This window comes from Letharia lupina (assembly GCF_014066315.1).
Source record: "Letharia lupina isolate WasteWater1 chromosome Unknown contig_14, whole genome shotgun sequence".
NCBI lineage: Eukaryota > Fungi > Ascomycota > Lecanoromycetes > Lecanorales > Parmeliaceae > Letharia > Letharia lupina.
Window position 1 is genome coordinate 1,534,932 of NW_023502983.1, and position 11,857 is coordinate 1,546,788.

The following is an 11,857-nucleotide window of genomic DNA, read 5'->3' on the forward strand; positions in this document are numbered from 1 at the left end:
CTGTTGAACGATTGAGTCTGCCGATGAAATGAGGTGTGAGAAGCCATCCGTCTGCCCTTGCTCTAAACACCCTTCGAATTTCGCGAGAGCTTGGAGAGTCTGTTCGCAGGCTCAAAGTTGCTGTACAATAAATTCGCGAGGCGCATTTTAATTCTCGATGGATTGGTCTTCGCTGACAGGCTCGTCGTCAGTGTCATCGTCGTAGTTCCTAGCGCCAAACCTGAGTCCCCAAAGATTTTCGCCTCTACTCCAGCCGAAGAAATTCGTGACAATCTCGGCAGGCCGTGAATCTGCAATGTTCGCAGCGAAGGATGTATATCCAGGCAGGATACTCACAGACCTCACAGCGCCCTGGATTTTGTTCAGATTTGCCTCCCTCGTAGTTGAAGTTGTTGTGGTCACAGTCGACCTGCAATCTCTGCTGGAGCTCTGCCAGCTGCTGCTCGCGAGGGCGTAGATCAGGAGGAAGACCTCAGGCGACGCGGCGAGCTGCACGGATGTCTATGCCTCTGGCAGCACGTGTTTGAAGTTGAGGCTCGTCATAGTCTCCACATTCGCAATTCCTCCATTTCGTTCCGCAGCGATAGCAGAATTCTGCTTCACAGCGACATCTATGTTATTATGCTTAGCGGCGTACGTGAAAAGAAGAAAGCTTTGCAGAACTCACCGCATGTGATGACAGCCAAAGTTCAAGGCTACCATGTGACCGCATTGGTAACAAGTCTGCCAGCCTTCTTTCTTCGCGAGTGCTAGCACTTCCTCGTGTGCTTTGTCCTTCTTGCAGACGTGGCCGACGTTCCTACCATTCACATTTTGAGGGAATTCGGCGCGGCATTGTGTACAAGTATCTCTCCAACATGTCACGCAGGTGGCTCTGACTCCTTCGATTCTACCCTTTTCGATCCTTACTCCGCATCCCTGAATGCCGCAGTAGAGTGCTGTTGCGTTCTTGATCTCGGCTTGTCGTGAGCTGTAGCGGCTAAAGACCACAGCGGAGACGTTATCAGCGACTGTAACGAAGGCAATTGGGATCTTGCAGCATTTGGGCGGGAAGCCGTCATGTGTTTGGAGGCTAGCTTCGATGAAATGACCGAAGCAGTCCTTGCAGTAATAATGCTTGCAGGAAGCCTTAACGAGCTCGTCAACGGCTAAGTGGTCGCTGCAGCTTGCACAATCTCCAGTGGTTGGAGAGGTCTCGAAGGCCGTTGTAGGTGCTGCCGTCTCCTTTACCACTTGGGCGCCACTGGCCTCTGCTGTAGAGGGTTGCGGATCTTGGACTGAATATATCCCACTACCCTCGACCTGAATCCTCGGGTGATCTCCATTGGTGATCTGCTGGCACTTGACCTTCTTGTGAGAATGCCCCACATGATCTAATGCTGCGTGAGAAGGACAGCGAAGCTCGGCTTCTTTTGGGTTGACCGATACCGATGAAGGGTCGCCCTCTGGTGTTAGTGACCTTGCTCGCTTCTGGCTCGTCGCCTTGGAAGGCAATGTTTGATTAGCGCTATTGGCTGGCGCTAGCTTACTATGATTCGATACCGTAGAAGGTGCGTGGTTCAGCAGGGCCAAGCGGTCGAAAGTCGTGTCGTCAATCTGCGGCAATGGCGTCGACCGGGCCAATAGAGCTGAGTCGTCCTCCACAGCCTTGGCCATACTCAGAGCGAGGCGTCGACTCGCCTCGAAAGTAACAGCATCGAACCCGGAATCGATCTCAAGTTGCTGTCGTTGTAGGCGGATGACAAGCTTGTCGGCGGTGCCTGAGACCTCAAGCTCATCGAGATCATGGAGCTGCAGCGCAATGGCGAGCTGGGCGGACGCGTTGTCCATTGTTGACATGGCCATCCTTGCGAGCGGAACGTGCTACGTGGACTAAAACCTCTATCAGAGTAGGTTCTTAGGTATACAGAACTTGGACTTACCTTGTGCTTCACATTAGGATCTGGCGCGGGTTCAAGGACACTCACGTTGGAGCGAGTATATTGAAACGTTGAGCTGCGTAATACGTCAGAGTTGCTTCTTTGCCTTCTAAGGATGCTTTTATCCTACGTACCTCTCTTCAAGGCGTTGAGACTGGCATTGGTAGTGTCGCAGATTGATGATTTTCTGCTGAGGTTGCAAAATGTTGAACTGAAATCAATTCCGAATGATCAGACACTGATGAATTAGGATAAATCTGTAACGATTAGACGTCGTGTGTGTCCGTTCCTGGAATCATTCTGGTCAATATTCGCTGTAATCTAGTGAGCTCTAATACGGGTGGCTATTGTTGTTGGTGAGAGTGAGGAAAAGGGAAGGAAGTGAGGTTAAATCTTAAACTCACATACACGAGTGAACGAATGAAGCTCCTGGGGCGGAAATAATCTAGCAAGGAGCAGAGTCCAGATCGATGTATGCGAAATCTCGATCACGCTACGCATATGAAAGCAGTCTTCTGGATTTCAAGCATGCTCAATTGAACCCCTCGCAGGCAATGCGGTTGTCTGTTGTAGTCTTATAGGTCATCTGCGGTCTCTTACATCTCTCCGGCCACATTGCACCTGTCGTTGCGCGTCTCAGTGTGCTATAGGAAGATTGCTCCCATTTACAATGCCATCAGTGCTCAGGATCATGGTAGAATTGCTTGAGTATTCGTTCCGCCTCCTTGTACTCCACCTTGACCGTCGCCACGGTGGCCTTGATTTTCTTCAGCAGCACCGTATCCTCCATGTCTGTAGATTGTCCGGCATCGTCTTTATGTGCGCCGTAGTGCTGGATCTTCTCACAAGAGTCCTTCACTTTGGTCATGCCCAGCGTCGCGGAGGAACCCTTCAGAAAGTGGCCGAGGGACGAGAGAGTCGCCAATTCTTGTTCTCGCCTAGTGAAGATTAGCGGTTGCAATGATACTTCTGACCAGACAGGGGGGCGCGGCAGATGCGAAGCTGGCTACCACTTACTGAAGTTTCTGGCTTTCGGCGGTCGACCTAGTGCCATGTCAGGATTGTGTTCACTAGAGTGGATGATGATGATGAAGGGAAGCAGAGGGACAGAGACTATGCTGGTGATATGAAGCCGGTGTTAACGTACAGGGAAGCAATCATCTTCTCAAAGGTTGCCTCGGCCTGCTCGAAGAATCCGTAGACAATGCTCTTGGAGAATTCCCGCTCATCTTCGTCATCGTCCATCTCCAAAATCTGTTCGAATGTAGGGAGATCGATGGAGTCGCCACAATCAGGAAGGCCAGTCGAGCCAGTCTCGGACTTTGGGGGACGAGTCAGCATGCGGGTCTATGGCCATAGAACAGCAGGCAAACCCGGGCCCGGGACGTACAGGATCTTCCGTCGAATGACTGGCCATGTCGTCTTCTTCTTCTCCTTCGGACCCCTCTTCTGGTTGGCTGTGGGTGGAGGGAAAAGCGGTCTTCGGGATGGAGCTGACTTTAGTCATGATGAGCGTTGTCCTGCAAACTGACCAATGTCGGAGCGGGCGCTAAGGGGCTCCTGCTATTGGCTGCGAAGCGAAAGAGACAAAAGGAAGGTAACAACGTGCTTGGTATGAAGTGGGTGGGGAAAGGTTGGAAGGTCACACCTGCAGACAGGGAAAGCTCTGCTTGTTATCAGCATATGTGGCACCAATTACTCCAGGGCAAGGGAACCCACAAGAAGAAAATGCAGCTTTGGCTTCTATGAGATTTCTGAGCAGGCTGGTAGATATATGTAGACGGATGAAGAGTAAGAGTAATTGCGGTCGTGGTGGAGGAGGAACTCGGATTGGAAGGCTACAGCATAAGTTCGGACACAAGATGTAGAAGCTCGGTCGTTCCTTAGTGGTATGTGTCAATGTTGACAGGAAGTAGTAAGGTATTATGGATTACTGCGATCCAAAGTTTGAAGGAGGAATATTAGTAGATCATGCCCGAAGATGAATGCAGGGAGCTAGCATATGAGTTTAGGCGGATATAGGATATACGTAGCACAAGGTAGTACTGAAATTGGGTCTATCAGTGGAATGGATGATTCTGGTCTGTCTATCATCATGCTCCCACTCTCTACTACCTTACCTTACTAAATTCATGACTCGCCAGTGGACACTAATTATTGCTTCAAGCTGAAATGAAAAGATGAGATCATACGTTATCATACTCTACGCTATTGTATCCTCGTCAGGGGAATTCTTTATTGGTGGATACTTCTAATGCCCTTGATGGCTTCCGGATCATCGCTTTGCCTACACCATTCAGGGAAAGTGACTCCTTCCTTTGCGACTATTAAATTACCCGCTCTACTCACAACTGTATAACTAATCAAAGTGACCAACGACACATGGCCACCATTTCAGCATTTCTCGCTAACTCCTCTATCTCGGCAGATCCTATGCGAATGCGCCTTTCTCACGAGGCGCTTCCCAGACAACAGAGATGGAAGCGGTGGGACGAGCGCACGGATCCTGGGGAAGCTTACCCTGTCAGCTGGTCTACTTACTTACACAGTATGTCAAGGTACAAGAGATATGGGTAAGCGAAAGGATGAAACGAGCAGGCAAACTGCGTCACCGATGACGCCTGTGCGCATTAGAGCACGAGGACCCCCGCTCTCCGGGTAAGCCTTACCCGCAAAATGGACCCGGGTCTAGATCTCTCGTAATGTACTTTTATGCCGTGACAGCGGAGGACAACGTTTCGTTCTTTGATGAAATGATTCTCCGATTGCTCCCTCCTCACTAAAAGTATCCTTAGTCCTCGGTCTTGCACACTTGCTACCCTGACCGACGGTGAGATGATGACAGAAAGGTGGAGCCATGGCGAAGCGATACGTCAGATATGACCGAGTGGGCTGATCGATAGATTCGTCTGGAATCTGCACATGAATGGTGGTGCATATCATCGGTTGGCGCTTCAGACTTCAGCTGCAAAGACCCCCCCTCGTACTAGTACCCGCCAAACGCCGTGATGCAGGGCCATAAGGCCAATGCCGATCCTTGACTCCATTGTACATATGCATGACCTCGTAAAGAGCCGCAAAGACGTTCGAGACCCATAAAGCTGGCCTATCTTTCGCTTCTGCTCCCGCGTCTGGGTCAAGACTGAGACCGAGGATCCATCCGTGCAGAAATCACTCATCAACATCGTCATCAACTCCACCAGTCCATGCATCTGTCCGTATCTATGACGCAAGCAATTGATATTGCTCAGACTGAAAGGAAGACAGCAACACCAACATGAGAACGTGAGAATGAGGCGCTGGGTCTGCGGATATAATGCGCCGAACAGATACCCGCTATTACAATAATCGAATCAAGCTATCATACAGTTTTTCTCCGGCGCTAGATGCAAGGGAATTGTTGAAAATCTTCGGTTCGGATGATGAAACAAGATGAAAGATAGAGTAAGCAGGTTAGAAGTAGGACGGCAACTACGGCGACGCCTTCCCAGTATCCAATTTAACCCGTCACTTTGTGAATGGACTCCGCAAGGCGCTTGACATTGCCCGTCGTGATCCCGGCTACGGATATCCTGCCGTCTTTGGTGGCGTATACCGAGTGCTGTCATGTGTAAGCACCGTAATTGAATCGTTGGTTCAGCTCCAACTCACCTCCTTCGCCAGCTTGTCCATTTGCTCGGGCGTCATCCCAGTATAAGCAAACATGCCGATCTAGACCGCGTCAGACCCTGGGCTCGTGCGTTGTGCACAGAACATCATTACCTGCGAGGTGATGTGGCTCCAATCGTGCTTGCTACCTAGGTCTTCTAGATTCTTCTTCAGGAGCGCCCTCATGCTGATGATACGATCAGCCATTCCCTTGACCTCCTCAAGCCATTGTTGGTTGAGCTCGGGGTTATTCAATATCTCGGCGGCAATACGAGCACCGTGAACGGGAGGATTCGAGTAAAGAGGCCGGACGAGGATCTTCACTTGTGAGTCAACTCGCTTCTTTTCTTCAGCCGACTCGCAGCAAATGGAGAAAGCCCCAACACGCTCGCCGTAAAGTCCCTACCAATCATCAGCAAAATACAGGCGAGATCGTATTCAGCAAGAGCATACCATGTTCTTGGCAAAGCTCTGGGCTAGACAGAAGTGATGGCCCTCAGACTGAAAGTGCCTGACAGGGAAAGCATCCTTGTTGGTATCCCCGCTGGCAAACCCTTGGTAGGCCATGTCAAAGAACGGGTAATGCTTCTTCTCCTTGACAACATTGCTTATCTGCCTCCATTGCTGTTCCGAAGGGTCAATCCCAGTTGGGTTGTGTGCGCAGGCGTGAAGAAGAACAATGCTGCCCTCTGGGGCGGCCTTGAGATCCTCTACCATACCGTCAAAGTCCAGACCAATGGTGTCCTTGTTATAGTATCTGTACTTTACCACCTCCAAGCCAGAGTCCTTGAAAACAGCATTGTGGTTTGCCCAACTAGGTGTTGGTATGTAGATCTTCTTGCTCGAAGGATAGTGACGCGCCAGGAACTCGCCACCAATCCTAAGGGCGCCAGTGCCGGAAATAGATTGGGTTATTGCGATCCGGTCATTCTTGATTGCGTCGGAGGAGGAACCGTAGGCGAGTACAGCTGCAGCTTTGGTGAAAGAAGGTACACCTGTGATTCCCGCATATTCCTTGTCGAGTGCCGAATCAACGACCTTTTTTTCAGCGGTCCGCACAGATGGCAGGACATAAGGTTTGCCCTTGTCATCGCCTGAGAAGTGTCAGCGTGGGGCTTTGGAATCACATCGCCCTACTTACGGTACGCCCCTACTCCTAGATTGATCTTCTCCTGGAAGTTGTCCGCCTTGAAGGCCTCTGTGATACCCAAGATAGCCTGGGAAATGGTAGCGTGTTAGGGGAGCTTATCACTTGGCACAACCTCTCGCTTACATCCTGCGGCCATGTCAGTTACCTAGCAAGAGTCAATGGCTCGTAAACGTACTGGAGGACCTTGAGGAACGTTGGCCCACGTAGAGGCAGACCTCAATGCTGTTATCCTCGGCAATGAGGATCTTATAGCAACTGGGCGGGCGATCAAGCGGCAAGCAGATAGCATTGTGGATGATGTCAAACACAAAAAGGAGGAAGTAGGAGGAAAGAAGACGTTGATGGAGGAAGCTTTATTTGACACGGTACCTGAGACCAACAGAAAAACTTTCGAATTCAATGCCAAGAGCATAAGGGTCCCTCGGTCCGGTTGGTCCAATAGCTTCTCGGGAACTAAAGACGGAAGGTCTAACTGCATTGTCCATCGAACTTCTTTCCACCTTTCCCAGACCGAGGAATCTCAAATTGATTCCACGAGGACAATGTCTGTCCTCTCGCGACTCTACCATATACAACAACATATCTATAACCACACTCAGCTCGAGGCTTACTGCACGTTGTGATTTTCCAGAGCATCACCTTGTCATCAATCAGCGCGGTGGGGGTCCGCTCACTGGGCTCTGTAGGCCTGCTGGCCTCGGCCTTTGAATTCAGAGAGAATCTCAAGTGGGACACCTCTCGACCTAAACCATGCATTTTGCAATGCCTCCTCGAAAGACCTCTCAACCTCCTCCCTATGCCAGAGCGTCTCGGTCGTCGCCGATACGGCGGAAACAGCTCCAATTCGTCGCACTCATAGGATGCACCCTACTCTTACTCGTCTACTTTGCTATACGTTTGTTTGGCTCATCGGCAGAAAAGGCTCCTCCAGGCACACCTGAAGTGGTGGTGGTGACCCTGCTCGATGAGGCGACCATGAGCGATGAATACCGGGCACGGATTATGGAGAACAGAAAATACTACGCCGACAAGAATGGTACGTTGTATACATTTTTACCCTCGAGATTACCCTTGTCTGACAACCGACGTCTACAGGATACGCTACCTTCTTCCCAGATGTCGCAGACTACGACTATGGCAATTCCCCTAGAAGCTGGGCTATGGTGCCTGCTCTACGGCATGCCATGACCAAGTACCCACATTCAACCTACTTCTTCAATCTGTCGCCACATAGCCTAATAATGAACCCGAAGATCTCCCTCACCTCCCACGTCATGGATAAAAAGCGCCTTGAGTCGATAATGCTTAGGGATAAGCCTGTGGTGCCACCGGACAGTGTCATCAGGACCTTTACACACCTTAAGGGCGACAAGGTCGATCTGGTACTCACACAAGATGCCGAGGGTCTATGTCAAGGTAGCTTTGTTCTACGGCGAGGTGAATGGGCGAAATTCTTCCTGGACACGTGGTTTGACCCTTTGTATCGCAGCTACAACTTTCAAAAGGCCGAAGCCCACGCATTGGTAGGCCTCCTCCATTTCCTCTTACCGCTCGCTGTTTCCCACTGACGTTCTCCGTACAGGAACATGTGGTCCAATGGCACCCGACTATCCTGACAAAGTTGGCACTCGTCCCTCAAACGCTCATCAACTCCTACGGTGTCGACATCGCCAGCCGTGGCGGCAAAGAAGTGTTGTACAAGGAGGGCGAATTTGTCGTCAGACTCGTCGGTTGTGAGTTGGACGCGACCCGGTACTGCGAGAAGGAATTCGACATGTACTACCAGCAATGGAAAAGCTACCTCAACAAGGGCACCATATGATCGCTTGATTTCGACTTACCTTGGTGTTCTATAATGCGGGTCGAGATACCTTGGGTTTTCATCTGTCGCGTGTATTATAATTTGACATTCACGCGGAAACGGGACATCTGTCGATACACCAGCTATCATGAGTCACAGGACGGGCAGTACCCCGGATGGTACTTAGGGTCACGGCGTAAGATCTATATCTTTATTATCTACGAAGATCCAGGAACGATTCATTTCAGTGCTCTTCTCTGTGCATATTGTTCCTTACGCGTGGCAGTGTCCAGCCCCACCTGGTGCGACTGCAATACCAGCGAAACAGATTTTCTCCACCTGCTGGGGTCTGCACCTCCACACGTTGAATACTTGGCAGCAGCGAACCTGATAAAGGCCCCACGGTGCAGACTCTACTCCACACCTTCTCCATTGCTGTCCATAACCCATGCTTCCATCCTCCGACTGCGCACCTAGGCCCTTTTACCCCCGCGATGTGCCTTGATACGTCAGAGTTGGGCTGTTTGCACCAAGCGCCTGTTGTTAGCCTGAGATCAATTGCGGCGTATCGTCGTGGCCGATCGAATCGGGCTTTTGAAAGGCGGCGTAAGATGTACGGTGAGTTGGCTATGTGTCCACAAGAGTACTAAGGCGCTGCTGCCTCGCTTCTTGAAAAGGGTCGGTGTTCCGCGTTGTTTCTCTACAGGGGCTCTCGTTCTTTCGCGTCGCTTGCGTCGTGGAATGATATCTACGGGCGTCAGTTGGCCGCTAGGCACTGTCCGGTCGGGTACTTGGGGAGCTTTCTGAGGATTCTTCGAACCAGCAACTCTGTGGAAAGTTGTGTGTCTGGAGTTGAATGGAGCGGGAGGGTTACAGCCTCTGATGAGCCTGGATGAAGGTAGTGCACTGGCGATGATGGGGTTTGTGCCCGCGTGGCAGCGTTCCGACGGCAGAGAAAAGTATTGATCTTGGGGCACTCGTGGTTCTTGGCGAGTTTGGGTTCTTCATGGTAGGTGATGGGCGTTTTAAGTATGTTGGTCGTGAGACTGTTGTATAAGTAAAACCGAAGGGGTTGGGACGCCAGGACTCGTGTGCCAAGCATGGGCCGGAACAGATCCGCTCTGATGAGAAATACTTGGCTTCTGCTCCCAAGTTTGAGAGTCCAGACTGATGTCACACTCATCCTTCGGAGCTGAGGTAGTCAAGAGTTCCCTTGACTCATGCACACTTTGCCATCAATGGAGGCGAAGGTGTCTTTGTCTCTGAGACGGTCTATCAGCTTCCTTGATATTCCACTGGAAATTCGTTGATGACCTTTGCGTCGATGGATATAGCCTTTTCGAACAGTGGATCGCGACAATGGGAAGGGTCTTTTACTTGCATCGAAAAGGGTCGGTTTGAGGTCTGAGGAGTTCTTTCTGGGGAGAACGTCTTCCAGGTTCATCTTCATGGAGAGGGAGGGTACTAGTACTCCCTTGAAAGATATTTTACGGAAGCCAACATACGAGAAATACGAGTAATGCATGTCATAATGCAACCTCAGGGTTTGTTTTACGGTGACATGCGGGACTCCACGGTTTGGTCAGAACATTTTTTGTGCCAAAGATCCAAAGAACCAGGTTCTGAGGGTCTCAGTGAGAGGGAAGGGTTGAAGGATCAAAGATTGAAAAGGGTAGGTAGCAAAGGGGTTGACGGTGAACCAGAGCAGCTGGGATGATCAGCGGCGAATTGTCTTGGAACATGCGATGAAAAGAAAGATCGAATACAACATATCGGCCAATGGCGGGGCGGTATGAACGGATGTATCCTGTTTGGTAGCAGTGGGAATTTGTACACTATCCACACTGACTAGCAACAAGCCCAACATATCGTGCCCTTCCTACCAATCTAATCCGCCAGGGCTGTCGGAGATTCACCAACAGATAGTTATGGAAGAACAAAATAAAAGAACTCGCGGAACCATCAGTGCCTCGGCGTCGTTTCTTCTGTAGGTCGAGCATCAGATCACCTTTGCATCTTGCCCACACATTGCTAGCAGAATCAATAACTCTTGCCCTTCCCATGCTCCGACTGCGGTTTACCACCGTCCAACAACCCAGATGGCTGATCATGCCTCCCCTCTTTGCGAAACCGTTCCATGGGAGTCAACCCTTGGTCATTGCTGCTTCTGGGCTGTGATTGGGGACCCAATTCTCTTGCATTTCGTTGGTGAGAAATATCACCGCCGATGGCCGAATCAGTGGTTGCTCCTGCGTTTGGCCCGGGGGGATCTGCCCAGGCGCCTATGCCACGCAGCAACGTATTTCCGGACGGTCCAGTGAGCCGTTGGGACAAGGCTTGATTAGGGTCTTGTGCAGCGGGCTGATGACGAAGAGTGGTGCCAGGGGTGCCGGAGGTGGCTTTGGTCGAGGCGGCGTTGCTTGATGTTGATCTGGGGGTTGAGGCCTTGGAGGTCTGGGCTACCTTTGCGGGCCTGGATTTGTCTCAACGTTAGTCGGCATGATGTGCTGAGCTGAGGATGCAGTGGGAAACACAGGGTGGGGTAAGGATACGGACATTTCTTTAGATGTATTGGCTGACATGGTTCCCGATAGGCTTGAGAGTAGATTTGCTTTAGAGGGGAAGATGCTTCACCGCAGCGGATCACATATACTGCAAGAGAACACCGAATGCCATGGTCATGGTCTTGCTTTATATACACCTTTGTATGTGCGATATGGGAGTGACGAGGGATTCCTAGAATCAATGCACGGACAAGACTCGGCATGTCTTTTGACACATTCCGGCTCTCCATAGCTGAAAAAGATTTGCTCGATTCTTAGATGACATGAGTAAAGGACAAACACCTGGTCGAGACGCGTTCCCCAAGCCCACAATTGGACGAGGACTCCCTGAATCCCTGGAACCGACACTAGATTTTTCATCACATCTAAGTCAACCCATGTAATCAAGCAATACCCGCAGATTCCTACAAAAGGGCAGTTAGGTGGTACGCATGATTTCCAGTATCCTTTCCCGGGTTTGAATGTTTGCGATACGATTGTCAATTTCTAAAAACAATGCAGGGGGATCGAATAGGCGCGTTCGCCCTAAAACGCTAGCATTACTAGTTTGCATGCAGGACCGTTGACATGAGGTCCAATCAGGTAGATGGGTTTGCACATAGAGCCATGCATGATGCAGATTCCTGATGTAGGAATCTTGTCAAGGTGGTGTCACAAGTGTGGTCGATTGCCGCATTGGGCAAAGCTCATTGTTTAGCGCTAGGTCGACATGCAGTAAGCGGTTTGCATGAACTCGCCGGGCTTTTTAGGAATCGGTAGCCTTGTGAGGGAAAAT

At 50.7% G+C, this 11,857-nt stretch overlaps 5 protein-coding genes across 5 annotated transcripts; 1 reads left to right on the forward strand and 4 right to left on the reverse strand.

Moving 5' to 3' along the window:
* Positions 1–147: 147 nt before the first annotated feature.
* Positions 148–1,830, reverse strand: HO133_002404 (uncharacterized protein; the record flags this gene model as incomplete). The annotated part of the gene is made up of 2 exons (XM_037293330.1): positions 148–501; positions 700–1,830. 2 exons carry the CDS (start codon positions 1,828–1,830, stop codon positions 148–150), a joined length of 1,485 nt encoding a protein of 494 aa, XP_037150983.1.
* A 765-nt stretch (positions 1,831–2,595) lies between these two features.
* On the reverse strand, positions 2,596–3,426 carry HO133_002405 (uncharacterized protein; the record flags this gene model as incomplete). Its single annotated transcript, XM_037293331.1, has 3 exons — positions 2,596–2,857; positions 3,067–3,239; positions 3,310–3,426. 3 exons carry the CDS (start codon positions 3,424–3,426, stop codon positions 2,596–2,598), a joined length of 552 nt encoding a protein of 183 aa, XP_037150984.1.
* Positions 3,427–5,418: 1,992 nt separating this feature from the next.
* HO133_002406 (uncharacterized protein) lies at positions 5,419–7,006 on the reverse strand (the record flags this gene model as incomplete). Its single annotated transcript, XM_037293332.1, has 6 exons — positions 5,419–5,520; positions 5,571–5,630; positions 5,682–5,969; positions 6,021–6,661; positions 6,709–6,784; positions 6,893–7,006. 6 exons carry the CDS (start codon positions 7,004–7,006, stop codon positions 5,419–5,421), a joined length of 1,281 nt encoding a protein of 426 aa, XP_037150985.1.
* A 461-nt stretch (positions 7,007–7,467) lies between these two features.
* On the forward strand, positions 7,468–8,539 carry HO133_002407 (uncharacterized protein; the record flags this gene model as incomplete). Its single annotated transcript, XM_037293333.1, has 3 exons — positions 7,468–7,753; positions 7,813–8,240; positions 8,300–8,539. 3 exons carry the CDS (start codon positions 7,468–7,470, stop codon positions 8,537–8,539), a joined length of 954 nt encoding a protein of 317 aa, XP_037150986.1.
* Positions 8,540–10,558: 2,019 nt separating this feature from the next.
* Positions 10,559–11,100, reverse strand: HO133_002408 (uncharacterized protein; the record flags this gene model as incomplete). The annotated part of the gene is made up of 2 exons (XM_037293334.1): positions 10,559–10,991; positions 11,075–11,100. 2 exons carry the CDS (start codon positions 11,098–11,100, stop codon positions 10,559–10,561), a joined length of 459 nt encoding a protein of 152 aa, XP_037150987.1.
* Between the last annotated feature and the right edge of the window lie 757 nt (positions 11,101–11,857).